This window comes from Mus pahari, chromosome 17 (genome assembly GCF_900095145.1).
Source record: "Mus pahari chromosome 17, PAHARI_EIJ_v1.1, whole genome shotgun sequence".
Lineage (NCBI taxonomy): Eukaryota > Metazoa > Chordata > Mammalia > Rodentia > Muridae > Mus > Mus pahari.
This window is the reverse complement of record NC_034606.1, coordinates 6,132,639-6,150,194: the sequence shown is the minus strand read 5'-3', so window position 1 is coordinate 6,150,194 and position 17,556 is coordinate 6,132,639. Positions and strand designations below refer to the sequence as shown.

At 36.0% G+C, this 17,556-nt stretch overlaps 1 protein-coding gene across 37 annotated transcripts in view; it reads right to left on the bottom strand.

Moving 5' to 3' along the window:
* Window positions 1-17,556, bottom strand: part of Rims2 (regulating synaptic membrane exocytosis 2) — a 498,312-nt gene that overhangs the window by 403,976 nt on the left and 76,780 nt on the right. For all 37 annotated transcript variants that reach the window (XM_029547766.1, XM_029547754.1, XM_029547763.1 and 34 more), the window contains one exon: window positions 2,840-3,050. In XM_029547766.1, coding sequence (XP_029403626.1) covers window positions 2,840-3,050 — 211 coding nt within the window. The remainder of the gene's footprint in view (window positions 1-2,839; window positions 3,051-17,556) is intronic.

The window sequence follows — 17,556 nt, the reverse complement described above, 5'->3', positions numbered from 1 at the left end:
AAAAAAAAAAAAGAAATTAGGAACATGTGATTCCTCCATCAGAGAAGAAAAGGGTATTAAAACCTCACTTTGCCTGTAAGAAACTAAAAACGTCAGCCAAAGGAAGCAGAAGTAATGAGAATCAAAACATAACTCAGCAATGGAGAAAATCCAAGTAAGAAGTTGGTTCTGTTTGTCCCTGTGGAATTGTCCTTTGAGAAGCTTCGTTTGATCTATATAAATATAAGACATGTACAAATCAGATAGCAAATACCTTTTTCAGGTTTTTAAAAATAAATCTATTCTTTGGCATTGAAATAAACAAAGCTTCCTCCATTACATGAATGAAAAGAGGGATACTCCTAGGAACAGGGATTTTATCCACGATTAGAAATCTGTCTCGTCTGGAGGGGAACTGCCTTGTTCTTTTGTCTATTACTGTTAATTTTTATTATTATTATTATTATTATTATTATTATTATTATTATTATTATTGTATTGTAAAGTACTTGCAAATAAAAAGAAATCACATAGTGGTTATTTAAAAAAAAAGAAGTTGGTTCTTTAGATCAATAAAACTATCAAATATGTAGCCAAATTCAACAAAAAAAGAAAAATTTGAATTAACAAAATCAAAAATGATATAGCAATAGCCCTGATTCTATGCATAATTTAAAATAATAGATAATGAAGATTTTTATATCAATAAATTTAATAATGTATGTGAAACTGGACAGATTCCTTGAGAGATATAATTATGAAAACTTATTCATACATATGAAAAATAACTTTGAATCAAATAAAAATTTAAAGTATATTTTAAAACCTTCCCACTGAATAAAACTTCATGCCCAGATAACTTTACAGATAAAATCTAACAAATATTTTTAATAACTAAAATAATAAAATAGACTCGTGGAGTGGCACAAGTATAGCAACTCAGTCGTTCTACATGTAAATCAGACTTCAACAAGTGAAATAACATCAACTCTATTCTATACGGACTCTTCTGTGACATTAAAGAGAGCAAATTACTTTCTAATCCTCTCCATTAGGCCAGTGTGATATTAATTTCAAAATCAAGGAAAAATAGCTGTAAACCAAACACATTAATATATAAAATGAATTATCTATCATGACCAAATGGAGTTTATTCTAATAATACAAAGTTGGTTTCAATATACATCACCATATTTTAAAAAAAAAAAAAATTAACCTCAGTAGATGGCAAAAGGCATTTGGGAAAGTTCAATGACTATTTAAGATCTTTTAAAAAAAATAAAAGAATTCTTAGCAAATTTGTAATTGATGGTACCTATAAAAAATTATAGGTAACATTATACCTAATATTGGGAAACTGAATATATTCCTCCTAAGCCTAAGAATGTCTGCTCATATCGCTTCTATGTAAAATTATACCAATGTATCAATTCATATGTAAATACACACACACACACACACACAATTTGTTGAGGTTTTCTTTTACTGTTTATTTTAACGCTAAGTACTGGCCTCCTGGAGTAGGCTCGTAGCTTCTGGGACCCATTCCCAAGTTAATTCTGAATGGTGAATAAAGATGCCAACAGCCAATAGCTGGGGAGAAGACACAGGTGAGGTTTGGGTTTCTCAGCCTTGAGATCACATGGACAGGAGAGAAGACATGCAGGAAAGTAGAAAAGAAAGCTGCCATGGGCTAGGAGTCAAGAGAATGTGGCCCAAAGGGCTGCCTAATTGGAGCTAAGAGCAGCCCAGATGAAACATAGTAATAGCTTGGGTTATGGATAGGAGGTAGATTCTAACAGCATAGAGGATAGGCAGTTGCCCGCCCAACTATTGTGCTACTTAAGACATACTAAAATATAAAGATTGTCTCTGTGTGTGTGTCTTTTACCCGGGAACATAAACCATTAAGGTGGGAAGGAACCCTGTGACAAGATTTTTTTTAATATTATTACTACATATATTCATATATACACATACATACATACACACATACACAAACACACATACATGTACACACAAACCATCATCAAGTAAACCAGCAATGGATTAGTATTGGGCAAACAAAACATTGAGAGAAACAATAAGAAAATGAAGACATGAAATCATACAAGGAGAACTAATTCCCACAATTATTCCCAGATAATGTACACAAAGATTAGTTCTGTATGTAAGAACTGTCTAAGTAATTAGTGTGGTGATAAGATATTAATTAGGAAAGAAATTCAAAAGAACATAGTGAAAAGAGCATTCCTAATACTGGCTTTGCTAATTTAACAAAGTATTCTATGACTATCACTCACATATTCACTAGAGTGAATAAAGAAGAGAAGTCTAATATAAATATGAAATGAGATCTTTAAATTCAATACTGGATGTTATTTCATAAGTATGAAAACAAAAACAAGTAAAGTTTCCAAAGCTATAACATGAAAAACTGAGTCTCAGAGCTAGCATGGGCCTGTTTCAAATATCCAAGGAAGAAAATTATCTACAAAGTTTGTGAAAGTATCATAGTAACAGAGAAACACATTATAACTCTGCATTAATCAGATGTGTTGCTCTAAGACTCAATCTGAGTCTCCTGGGTCAGTGTTTTCATTATCCATACAGAGGACAGGACCATTGTTCTCCAAACATTCAGTGAAATTGAAAGTCAAAGGCCCTATGACTCTAACCAAAATCATAAGCTGGTATGAAACAGTTAAAATTACCTTTCACATTCAGAAAAAACTAAAACCTTTTGTGTAAAATGAGCGCAACACAGGTGTTTGTTCTTTGGTTAATCTCAGAAGCAATTTCAGTTGTCTCATTTTATTTGCAATAACTATTGTTAAACAGCCGTGTTCCAGTATTGTACCTTGTTTGAGCGTAATGACACTCGACCTCCACATCGAGCACAGAACTTGGTTTGGCAATAGGAACAATTATGGCCACATCCATCTGCAAATTTTGTCTTGTGACAGATGCCACAGGTCGGGGCATCACCCTTCTGCTCTTGCTGCTGCTGCGATTCCTCTCCCATCTTCTTGACTTGCTCCTTATACATTTCAAATTGCTGATGCAGCTTTCTGCAGGAAAAGAAAGGGGTTTAAACATTGGTTTCCTAATGATCAAAATCACAATCTGTAGATATAATTTTATAATCAAAATACACAAGATAATAAAAGTACAAAATTTAATCTGAAAACTACAGAATAATATCTTGCTTACATGACATATATATTAAAATGTTGAAAATAGTTCTATCTTTGATATACATATTAACTATAAAAGCAACTGATTATGTTTGTGGAACATTCCCTTGAATATTAAACAAAATTTCTACCATTATTTTTTAACAGTTTAGCTTCAGAAATATAGGAAGCCAATTTTATATACACAAAGAAGCCATAATCTATTATCTTAAAACCAGTGAGACACAGTTTCAACTGGAGTGAACTAAAGAATTTCACATAGATAAATGCATCTGTTCAACCAGTCTGAATACAACTTAGCTGTAAAAAAAAGAACACTGTGAAATATTATCACCTAACAAATAAAAGTAAAGCCAAATACACTTCCAAATTAAAGCTCTTGAGCCTAGGAGCTGTCTCAACAATTAAGAGTGCTTGCACGCTGGGCATGCTGGAGCACGCCTTTAATCCCAGCACTNGGGAGGCAGAGGCAGGTGGATTTCTGAGTTCAAGGCCAGCTTGGTCTACAAAGTGAGTTCCAGGACAGCCAGGGCTACACAGAGAAACCCTGTCTCAAAAAACAAAACAAAACAAAACAAAACAAAACAAAACAAAACAAAACAAAACAAAAAGTGCTTGCTACACTTCAGAGGACCCACGTTTGGCTCCCAGCCCTAGCTCAAGATGACTCGTAATTCCAGCACCGGGAGCTTTGACACCTTCTTCTAATATCTTGCACACACACGTGCACATGCACACACACATAAATAAAAATAAAATGAAACAAGAAGAAAACTAGGTTAAGAGAAAATACATCTTAGAAAGATGTTTCATTTACTACTATTATAAATTTTTCTATTGTATTTATGAGGGCGATTTAAGTGTTTCATAACAATATTAAACACTAAATATCTAAGTCTTAACTTAAGACTTAGAAAACTGAAAATGATATCAACTCCAACTCTACCAATGACAAAAGAATGATAATCTACAAAATGATAACTTATTTTGAGCCCATCAGGCAATCTAAATCCAAGAACACCGAGTATAACTGGTTCATCGGTGGCAATAACCTAGGAAAAGGAAGTAACAGCATACAGCTAGGTAAAGGGGTTGTACTATTTTATTACTACTTTATTATGTAGGTTGTTTGTTTTTGAGATATCATCTCATGTGCCCAAGGATGACCTTGAACTTGCTACATATTCAAAGATGAACTGGACTTCTCCTACTCGAGTTTCAAGGCCATTGCTGGAATTACAGGCATACACAACCACTTCCATTTTATATGGTTCTGGGGACTGAAAGAAAGGCTTCACACATTCTAGGTAAGCATTCTGTCTAAGAAGCTACATCTCCAGAGAGAGACCAATTAACAATCTGTGCAATAGCAAGATTCACTTAAATGACAGCTTCAAATGGCTAAAGACCAAGACTCAAAGAATGCAGATAATCACAAATTCTTTTTCCTTCATAAGTACTCTGGAAGACTTGAATACACAGACAAGAGAAATAAATTCCTACTTCTGGAGAAGTGCATATTTCAGGCATTGAAAGGCAAACTGTGGCCGCTGATGTACAGACATGATTTCCTGACTCTAGTAAAATAGTAAAAGCTTTATTTAAGCCACAGGGAAGAAAAGTCGGCTCTGTTGATTAAGATAAAGACAAAGAGCCATCATAGCTAATAACAAGATTTAAGAAGAAAACCCTTTATCCAGAATGCAGGAAAAAAAAAAAAAACTTGGTTCCAGGATCATACCCAAATACAAATAAGACACCTTTTATCATTAAGACATAGGAGGAAGCTCCTACCTCCAAACTTGATCCAGAATTGGAAATCAAAGCATAACTGTTCCATGGATAGGAGAGAGAAAACTCATAAGATGACCCATGCTCAAGGTTAGGTAACTAGGACCTGTCAAAACTGGAAGGGAAAAGACAGAGAGAACACCTACTTCCCTCCACAGCAATCACCAAACAATAAGCAATAAGCCTGTAAAGATTCAAGTGCATGAGGAGCAATATATGCAATCTCCATACGAGGGAATGTGTGTAAGGACAGCAGAACACAGAAGCTACCTCTAGTCCTCCAGCATCCATTGTAAGTGCATGCAAAAGCAGCTCACTTCCTTTGAAGAATTTTATGACTGTGATCCCCTGAAGTCAGTGATGGCAATAACGAAATCCAAACCTATCTGAATTCTTGTTCCCCTGAAGTCAGTGATGGCAATAACGAAATCCAAACCTATCTGAATTCTTGTTCCCCTGAAGTCAGTGATAGCAATAATGAAATCCAAACCTATCTGAATTCCTGGTTTGCTTCATGTTTCCACTCTCAACACCAGCAGCCTGATGGGAAGGAAATGTCCACTTCAAGGTATGTAACTCAAAGACATAGCACAAAGAGGTGGAAATAGAATAAATAATCTGTGGCAAGAGACATAATGGATTTGGAAATAATCACATTCTGGAGGGACTGGGGCTGGAACACAGGAGGAGTGGAAGAGAGAAAACGGGAACACTATAATATTTTAACTAAAAGTTTTAATTATTAAGATAAAGAATATATACAAAAGGTGCATATCATTTATAAACAAATGGTTATCTTACGCATAACAGATAATGTTCTCTTATAGAAGGAAATGAAAGAGTTCCTTAAAAGGAAAAAAAGCTCAGCTGTAGGCTGCCTATAAGACTCACTTCACCACTAAGGAAGGATACACAGATTGAAAGGAGACTGAGAAAATGTTCCATGCAAGTGGAAATCCACAAAGTAAAGATATGAGACATACTTTATATCTAATAGACAACTATATTTAAAACTGTAAAAAGATACAAAGAAAGTTCTATTATAATAAATTCATCAAAATCTATGATGAACACTGAAGCAGCAAAATGCATATGGCTAATGAGACAGTAAATAAGAGAAATGAACTCTATGAGCTCACTGTCAACAATGTATAGAGCATATAAACAGAAAATCAATATAAAATAAAGGTCTTAAAGTGAACTTTAGATCAAATAGGACAAAAAAATAAGTAAAATTCCCATACCAAAATAGTAGAATACACATTTATCTCTAGAGCACACATGCACAACACTCCATGATATGAAACATAAAACAACATGAAATATTTTGAAATTTTCACAAATATGTGGAAATTAAATAACATATTCATTGTTAATTCATTGTCTATTGTTATAAAGAAGAAAACTCTTATAATGACCTGCAAGTCTGGAATCACTAGTCATGTGCCAAATGATGATACTGCAGCTGAATATATAATGGTAGCTTCATGAAATTGTAATATAGTTCTAGCCTAGATGTATACAGTAAACTGTACTGTTTAGGTTCATTATTATACTGTATGATATCTGCAGAGTAGTCAAGTCATTGAATCATACATTTCTCATATGTCCCCACTGTTAAGTGGCATACATCTGTACAAGTCCACATCTTCAACCCCAAGTTACACACTATTTCCTTTGTTACCTTCTAAAGTTACCCTTTCTTTCTTTTAATACTTTACACGCAACACAATGTGTTCCATTACATGTTCTCCCTGCCTTAGATCCATATTTCTCTCTCTAGTCCTGTATCTCTCTATGCATCATCTATTTGTCTATCATCTACCTGTCTGTCTGTCATCTATCTATGCATCTATTTATGTATCTGTCTTGTAACTATCTATCTATCTATTCATCCAATTATCTGCTGCATACATACCTACCTGCCTATCTATCTACCCCATTGTCTGTGTAGCTCAGGCTGGCCTAGAACTCAAGATCCTCCTGCTTAGACTCAGCAGAGAGCATTGCAGTTGTGTGCTATCATGTCTAACAGAAGAAAAGACTCTCAAACCTGAAATCATGCCCAAGGCACATACAGCAGTGAGAACACTGAAGACTAACTATTAGACCCAAAACCACTACATTTTTCTGGTTTCTGATAAAGTTCATTCAAATGGACTGTCACTCATATCAACTGCTTATTTGTATCTTTTACCAAATACTTTAGATTTGACTTTTAATGTTTCTTCCTGGTTTGAAGGAGTGCTTACAAGTAATCCTTTATAAACTTAAACACAGAAAAATCTTCTCCAAGTCTGTGGTGTAATTGCTAATTTTGACCTCTGAAGTTGTCAATATATCAATTTCTTCATTCATTAGTGTAATTTGACTGGTGTGTGTGTATGTGCATGTGTGTGTGTGTGTGTGTGTTTGTGTGTTTGTGTAGGCACATACATATACGTGCACACATACATGTGTGTGCACCTAGCTATGTTACACACAAAAATTCTCCAGTCTTTTCTGAATAGCCTATAATTTTACCTCTCACAGCTAAGCTTTTAATCGATCTGAAGTTTATTTTTATATACGATGTGATGCAGAGATTTAATCTCATTGTTCTTTATATAGACATTCTACTTCCCCATCATCATTTATTAAGTAGTTAACTTCTCTTCCACCAATTTGTGATATCAGCCCATCACATATTAAGTTCCATAGTTGTATAGGTGGACACAATACTGTATGTCATTGGTAATTGTGACTACTCCTACTCCAGAATAACACTGTCAAAACTAAACTTGAAATACAATAAAAGGTCCGACAAACCTTAAATGTATACATTTGAATACATAACCATCTGGTAAGGTAGAGCAAACGTCAATACGCTTTTCTACAAAAGGCTGCATAATATTTAGGCATTGTGGGCCATAGAGTCTTTGTTAGTTTCTCAATTCATCACTAGGACATGAAGGCAGTCATAAATAATATAAAAATAAATGATCTTAGATATATTACACTTAAACTTTATGCACAATCCATACTTAGAAAATCTCCTGTATAAATACAACAAAAATATGATATTCTAATAAGAATTACTTTACAAACTAACAATTAAGATATACACAATAATATATTAATTTTGAAGTATTGCTATTTTTGTTTCATAAAAGTTCTAATCCAGATTTTGGTGTATGTTCTATATCAATTTCTTCACTAAAGAACTCATTAAATTTAGTATCTTCTAAAGCAAATGTTACTCTTGGTGAAATAAGAGAACTTTTAGTTTTGTGTTTACTGCTGGTCCCTGACAATCTGATCTCCAGCCTCTTAGTTTTCCTGCTGTTACTTTAAACATTGGTGTAATCTCAAGCTCCCCACAAATAATAACCTACACTGCTGCTCTAAAGGCCGCCAGTGGGAGGGTTCCATAAAACTTCAATCACTTTCCACTGTAAAGTCATACCTTTTCATATTTCTACACTGCTGTTAAATTTATTTTCTCCCTTTTCACAGATCCATCATATAATCTTTATAGATACAGGTATCCAAACTTTGAGTTATTTTTGAAGTAGTGTTTAAATGATGGATTTTTTGTAATGATTGGGACAAGAAATGTCGCCCCAAAAGGATCTTTTACTGAATGCATGATACTTAGCTGAGGAAATATTTGTGAAGGTTACAAAAATGTTGGGAGGTAAGGCAGCTAAAGGATTCTGGTCATTAGGGGTAGCTCCTAAAGCAGTAGTTCTCAACCTGTAGGTTACAACCCCCTTTACGGTCACATATCAGATATCCTGCATATCAAATATTTACATTATAACTCATAAGAGTAGCAAAATTAGTTATGGAGTAGCAACAAAGTACTTTTTTGATTGGGGATCACCACAACATGAAAAAGTGTATTAAAAGATCCCAGCTTTAGGAAGGTTGAGAACCACTGTCCTAAAGGTTATTGAGGGCATCTTCTGCCTAGCCCCTACTTCCTTCAGACCTCCTTCTCTCTCTTCCTCCAATCTCCACACAATCTGCCTGTCTATCATGAGTCTCTGTCATATACTCCCACTGCTATGATCTACTCAACTGATGAATGCGGCCAAGCAACCAAGGATTAAACCTTTTGAAATCATAAATGTCTTCTCCCTTATTTCTGTCTAATGTTAAGTTATAGAAACAATAAATGCAACTGTTGTCTTCAAGAAGTATATTGTAGTTCAAAAACTAACAAACAAACAAAAAAAGAACAGAGAGCACTTGCTATGTCAATTTATAAAAACTCAAATTAGAACACCTACTCTGTATTATAGAGATGACTTAAAGAGATGGAAAAAAATCTATATATCCCAAGTACACAGTATATTGGTGTTGTTTCTCCCACAGGCTCATATGGGTGAATACTTGTTCCCCAGTTGATGAGACTGTTTAGGAAGAATTAGATGTAACCTTGTAGGAGGAGCTGTATCTCAGGGTGTGCTTCCAAAGTCTCCTGCTCTCTTCAATGCACTCTCTACCTCTTGCTCATAGATGAAGAAGTGAGTGCTCAGCCATCACCGTGGCTCTGTTTGGCCATCATGGACTCTAACCCTCTGAAACTGTAAGCCTTAGTAAACACTTTTTTATGACTTGCCTTACTCACAGTGTTTTGTCACAGCAGTAGAAAAGTAACTAAGCTTTGTAAGTTTTTTGAAAGGTGGTAAAAATCAGTTGGCCTCTTTGTTTTTCTTTGTTGAAACAGTTTTGACGATTGGGAAAACATCTTCCTTCCATAAAATACTGCAATGCTTCTCACCACTTCCTTTAAAATCATAGTGGGCTTGTTATTCATAGTGAGCTTGTAGTTTCAGGACAATGGACATCTTTAGAATATTAAATCTTCCTACTTAATAGTAGTCCCACTAATTGCTGATTCTCAAAAATAACAATGGTTTTATCACTGATATTTTAGCTCAAATTTTTCTATTTTAATTTATAATCAACTACTAAGTCCATGGACAAACCTATATTTAAGTTTTAAAATGCCCTCCCTAATTTACTGTATTTATTTTAACATGGTATCTGTAGACTTGAATTGTCCAGGGAACCATATAACAACCAAATTATTTTCAGATTCTATTATGTTGTTGCAGAAAAAAAGAGTAAAAGAATGTTCCCCAACACTTCCGTAAAGCTAACAAAATCATGATATTTTCTATCTCACTTTCAGTGTTCTTATAGCACTTCAATGTTAATTCCTTAGGGATATATGACTTAACTTCAAAAATTAGGTCAGCTCTCTCCATTAGATATTTTCTAAGCACCACAGGACATTGCACTTATCACAACTGCACATTTGCTCATTACATGACCCCTACTTGACCCCTACTTGTATCATTTTTAAAAAGGAATCTATTAGGATTTTGTTTTTGCTTTCGATTTTGTTTCAGTGACTAGCTTAATATATGTCACATAGCCAATTCCTCAATAAACACTTACTGAATGCTTGAATTAATGATATGTAGCATTGTATGTAACCTATTTGGTACATGAAGCAAAACAAATAAACTTGAACATAACCTAGTACTATCATCAGAAAAAGAAAAAAAAGACAGATGTATAGATACTGGGCATATCATGTAAACAAACTATAAGTCAATTAAACACCTGCAAAAGAAAATGTAAGAAAAACTGGTTCTAGAAGACAGGCATTAATTGTGAATAGTACTATCATAATTTCACAGAAAAGGAACATTTTGGGGGGTTTTAAATATCTTGTTCTTAATAGGTATGGTAAGCATCAACTAAGGAATAAATTTCAACCTGGACTTTTTCATATGCAAAGCATAAAAGTAGATGAAAATTCAGGAGGTGGTAAGAATTTACATTCGAAAGAACATATACATCTGGAAACAAACAAATGAAAAAAATAACAGAAAAGCAGAAGCTAGAAAGGCAACTTAGAAGAAATTGTCTCTAATTCCATGCTAAGAATTATTAAAAATATTATTATTATTATAACCAATAGCTAACTCATTTTTTGACATGTTAGAGAAATAAGTAAGTCACTGTGAAAATATTTAACAAAATGATCTCCAATAAATCAGGTATTTCATCGATTTTAGGCTAACAATATAGCCAAATATTTATATTTTTTCTGAATGTTTGGACCTTTTTAATAACTAGACTGGGCCCAAGACAGCAACTACATGAAGCCCAACTCTAACCTCTATTTAAGTAAGAGATTCCCCAGAGTAATTCCCTTTCCCCAGCTTACTCACCTACCAAGCACAGGGTTCACTGCATCAAGCTGGGATTGTTTCGAGTATAAGCCCAGAGTTACACTGAGAACTTCTGGCAGGAATTCCCAAAGCTAGTTTCTCCATGCTACCTCTTAATGCCATCAGCAGACACCAACCACTGAGTCCCAAGACCTGGGACATTTGGAGCAAAACAAAACCCTGCTTAAAGATTTCTGGGGTCAGCTCACTTATGCTGTCTGCTGGCCTACCACCCAGCCCTCCCACTGCACCTATATGGGACGAATTCAAGTCTAAACCCAGAGTCCCAACTACAAGGTCAGCCACCTTATCTACTATACCAATTAGAGTACAAAGTCCCTGAAACCCAAAGGGGCACCAAGACTCAAACCCAAGTATCATTCAGGTGGTCCATACAAACTGATAGACTAGGGTAGAGAAGAAACAAATGTCCAACACCCAGGAAACTAAGGAAAGACCAGATGTCTATACCAAGAAACACCAAAAACATTGTAACTCTAGATGTCTACATCCCATCCCAAAAACACCAATATAAACAACCATAGACAATATGCCTGCTCCAAAAGCCACTATTTCTATTGTAAAATTTTCTGAGAAAAACAATTTAGCTGAAGCACAAGACAAAGCCTTCAAAATACCAATTATGAGTATGTTCAAGGAAGTTAAAGATAAAAATAAACGACTGAATGAAGATCTTAAAAGCACACAGGTGAATGACAATGAAAATAATTCATGATATAAAAATAGAATTTAACAAAGAAATAGGATTACCACCAAAAAAGCCAAAAAGGAAATAAAACTAATACTGAAAAACTTAGGAAAACACCAAAAAAGCTCAGAGAAAAGTTTTGCCAAAAGATTAAATTAATTAGAAGAGAAAAATGCCAGGTCTTAAAGACAAGGTAGACAAAATTGAATAATCACTCAAATGTTAAAAATCTAAAAAAAAATCCAGGGATAAAACATCCAAGAAATCTAGGACACTATGAAAAAAGCAAGCAAACAAACAAATAAACCTATAAATCATAGGTATACAGGATGAAGAAGAAACCCAAGCCAAAGGCACAGAAAATATTTTAAACAAACTAATAAAAGAAAATTTCCTAAATCTAAATAATAATATGCCTATTAGGATTCAAGAAGTATGTAAAATATCAAATAGACAGGACCAGAAATGAAACTCCTACTGTCACATAGTAATCAAAAACATTACATGTACAGAACAAAAAGTATATTAAAAACTACAAAAAAAAAAAAAAAAAGATCAAGTCACATATAAAAGCAGGCCTATAATAATAACACCTGACTTTTCAATGTTAACTCTAAAAGCCAGATGTGCCTAGACTGATGTTCTACAAACTCTGAGAAACAACAGATACCAACCCAGACCCAGCTGTCTTAAATAAGACTGTCCCCCATTGGCTCAAATATTTGAATAGCTAGTCACCAGGGAAAGGCACTATTTGAAAGGATTAGTGACTGATGGAGGAAGTGTGTCCCTGGGGGGTGGGCATTAACATTTCAAAAGCCCTGTAGCTATATCCTTTCATGGGTATTTTGTTCCTTATTCTAAGGAGGAATGAAGTATCCACACCATGGTCATCCTTCTTGGTTTTCTTGTGTTTTGCAAAACGTATCTTGGGTATTCTAAGTTTCTGGGCTAATATCCACTTATCAGTGAGTGCATATCTAGTGACTTCTTTTGTGATTGGGATACCTCACTAAGGATGATATCCTCCAGATACATCCATTTGCCTAAGAATTTCATAAATTCACTGTTTTTAATAGCTGAGTAGTACTCCATTGTGTAAATGTACCACAGTTTCTGTATCCATTCCTCTATTGAGGGACATCTGGGTTCTTTCCAGCTTGTGGCTATTATAAATAAGGCTGTTATGAACATAGTGGAGCATGTGTCCTTATTACCAGTTGGAAGATCTTCTGGTATATGCCCAGAAGAGGTATTGTTGGGTCCTCCGGTAGTACTATGTCCAATTTTCTGAGGAACTGCCAGACTGATTTCCAGAGTGGTTGTACAAGCTTGCAATCCCACCAGCAATGGAGGAGTGTTCCTCTTTCTCCACAACCTCGCCAGCATCTGCTGTCACCTGAATTTTTAAACTTAGCCATTCTGACTGGTGTGAGATGGAATCTCAGGGTTGTTTTGATTTGCATTTCCCTGATGACTAAGGATGATGATTTCTTCAGGTGTTTCTCAGCCATTCAGTATTCGACTATCCAGAGACTACCCCATCTGGGAATCCATCCCATCATCAGCCACCAAACCCAGATACTAATGCACATGCCCGCAAGATTCTGCTGAAGGGACCCTGATATAGCAGCCTCTTGTGAGGCTATGCCAGTGCCTGGCAAACACAGAAGTAGATGCACACAGTCAGCTATTGGATGGAACACAGGGTCCCCAATGGAGGAGCTAGAGAAAGTACCCAAAGAGTTGTAGGGGGCTGCAACCCTGTAGGTGCTGCAACATTATGAACTAACCAGTACCCCCTGAGCTTGTGTCTCTAGCTGCATATGTAGCAGAAGATGGCCTAACCGGCCATCATTGGGAAGAGAGGCCCCTTGGTCTTGTAAACTTTATATGACCCAGCACAGGGGAAGGCCTGGGCCAAGTAGTGGGAGTGGATGGGTAGGGGAGCAGGGGCGGGGGTGGGGTATAGGGAACTTTCAGGATAGCATTTGAAATGTAAATAAAGAAAATAATAATAAATAAATTAAAAAAAAAAAAAAAAAAAGATTTCAAAAGCCCATGTCAAGCCCAGAGGATCAAGCACACATTCACACAGACACAGACAAATACACACACACACACACACACACACACACACACACACACACACCCTTCCTTCCTCCCCCTCCCTACCCCTTATGCCACACCCACACCCACCCCTATGATCCAGGATATAGCTCCCAACTACTTCTCCAGCACTATGCCAAGCCTGTTGTCATGCTTCCCACCATAATGATAATGGACTAAATCGCTGAAACTGTAAGCACTCCTCTAAGTAAATGCTTTCTTTTATAAAAGACTTACTTTGGTCATGGTGTCTCTTCACAACACTAGAATAGTAACTAAGATACCAACAAAGCTTTCAGTCATGTCAAGTGGGCATGCTGGTACACACCTCTAATCCCAGCACTAGGGAGGCAGAGGCAGGTAGATGAGTTCAAGGCCAGCCTGGTTCCAGAACAGCCAGGACTGTTACACAGAAAGAAAAGAAAAAAAAAAAAAAAAAAAGCTATTTTGAAAAAAAGAAAAACCCAAAAAAAGTTACCAATTATAATAGGAGAAAACATCAAAGAGGTCCTACAGACTCTCCTCTAAAACAGTATAGGTTATTGCCGATGATTCCTGACTTCTTTTTTTAATTATTATACAATGCGCATATGTGTATATATCTCTTCATACACATGTATATATACATATATGTGTATATATTTATATGTATATATGTATGTATATATGTATGTATGTATGTATGAAATATATATATATATTTCATCATAAGATCAAATTTAAACAATTCATGTCCACAGATACAGATTTAAAAATAACACTAGATGGAATACTTCAGCCTAAAGAAAAGGTTTACTATACCCTAAAGGATAGGACACAAGAAATAATCCCAGAACAGTTCAACAAAAAAAGTTCTAAAAAGCACAACAAAATAACAGAAATTAATGAATACTGTTCAATAATATCTCTCAATATTAACAATGTCAGTTCCCCTGGATTTAAAAACAGAATTTTTCTGTTGCCTCCAATCCATCTTCTTGCTTGCTCCAAGAAATACCTCACCATTAAAGACTAACACTAATTCAGCTTCCTAAGATACAGATATATATAAATGGAATTTAAATGGAGTTACCAGAGAATAACCAACTTTACACCAGATACTACCCAGTTATCAGAAATAGGTTAAATCTTTTTGAGTTGTTGGTCAAAGAGGCCCTACAGACTCTGCTCTGAAACAGTATAGGCTATTGCCAATGATATTGGTTACCCTCCATGATCTGATGCTAAGACCCTACTGGTGTGTGATGCCACACACTTATGTCATTGAATATGGAAGCACTGAGCTGGTGATCAAGTGGAAGCTTCACTCCTACTGAAGTTCATAATGCCAGAAGGCACTCACGCTCTGAGAGGAGAAAGGGAAGCATCAGTCTCGCCCAGCTATGAACCCTGTGAGCCACACAATCCTGTAAGAGATGGCCACCGGTGCAATAGTGACACTATGCTCTGAGAGTATCCCTCTCCCATAGATGACCACCGGTTCAATAGCGACATGATGCTCTGGGAGTATCCCTATCCCATCTTTTTATGGACTTCAGACCTACTTCATGGTACAGAACCCACACTTCAAACTGCTACAGTGGACAACCTGATACCAGATAGGTCAAGGGCCCCGAGGGAAAACCTACAATTATTATTCTCATAAATAAACATAACAATAAAACAACCCCTAATGACATGTTGCTTACCCATTCATCAGTACATCACTTGACCCTCATCAGAGGAGCTTCTTGCTAAAACAGTAATTAATATAGAAAGCCACAGCTAGGCAATATGCAGAGAATGAAAAACTATGGAATAATTAACCCTAACTGAGGTGTCTTTATCACATCCCTCCCCTCAAGGCTCAAAGATCTATGCAGAATAGGGGACCCAAAGACTGCAAGAACCAAAGGTAATTGACAACATCAAAAAAAAAAAAAAATGTTTTCAGACACAACTGGGCTGGTGCATATATGAATCCAGAGACTGTAACAGCATGCATAAGAATTGTGTAAGTTCATCATGAAAAAAATGCCAGCACAGAGAAAGGAAGTGGGCATAAATCCCATTGCTAGCCAAGAAGCTATTTGCAAATAATAGCTACTGGGAGAGGGAAAAGGAGGGTTTTTCCCCCAATGGAATGACACTGGGTAAATGAACCAAACTTCAGTGCTAGTCCCACATTAAGAAGTAACTTATAAACAACAAATGCACTAAATGGAGAATATTAAAAGCAGTAAGGGAAAAAGGTCAAGTAACATACAAAGACAAACCTATTAGAATTACACCAGACTTCTCACCAGGGACTATGAAAGCCAGAAGATCCTGGACAGATGTGATACAGACGCTAAGAGAACCAAATGCCAGCCCAGGCTACTATACCCAGCAAAACTCTTTTACCAGAAATGGAGAAACCAAAGTATTCCATGACAAAACTAAATTCATACAATATCTTTCTACAAATCCAGCCCTTCAGAGGATATTAAAGGGAAAACTCCAACACAAGGAAGGAAATTACACCCAAGAAAAAACAGGAAAGTAATCCTTCAACAAACCTAAAAGAAGATAGCCGCAAGAACAGAATCCCAACTCTAACAACAAAAATAAGAGGAAGCAACAATTACTTTTCCTTAATACAAAGAACTCAAGAAGCTGGACTCCAGAAAATCAAATAACCCTATTTTAAAAATGGGGTACAGAACTAAACAAAGAATTCTCAACTGAGGAATACCAAATGGCTGAGAANCACCTGAAAAAATGTTCAACATCCTTAATCATCAAGGAAATGAGAATCAAAACAACCCTGAGATTCCACCTCACACCAGTCAGAATGGCTAAGATCAAAAATTCAGGTGACAGTAGATGCTGGCAAGGATGTGGNGAAAGAGGAACACTCTTTCATTGCTGGTGGGATTGCAAGCTTGTACAACCACTCTGGCCATTCCTCAGAAAACTGGACATAGTACTACCGGAAGATCCAGCAATACCTCTTCTGGGCATATACCCAGAAGATGTTCCAACTTGTAATAAGGACTCATGCTCCACTATGTTCATAGCAGCCTTATTTATAATAACCAGAAGCTGAAAAGAACCCAGATATCCATCAACAGAGGAATGGATATAGTAAATGTGATACATTTACACAACGGAGTACTACTCAGCTATTAAGAACAATGAATTTATGAAATTCTTAGGCAAATGGATGGATCTGGAGGATATCATCCTTAGTGAGATAACCCAATCACAAAAGAACACACATGATATACACTCACTGATATTAGCCCAGGAACTTAGAATACCCAAGATACAACTTGTAAAACATACAAAACTCAAGAAGAAGGAAGACCAGTGTGGATACTTCATTCCTCCTTAGAATGGAGAACAAAATACCCATGGAAGGAGTTACAGAGACAAAGTTTGGAGCTGAGATGGAAGGAAGGACCATCCAGAGACTGCCCACCTGATTTTGCTGACAGGATCCTGATATAGCTGTCTCTTGTGAGGCTATGCCAGTGCCTGGCAAATACAGAAGTGGATACTCATAGTCATCTATTGG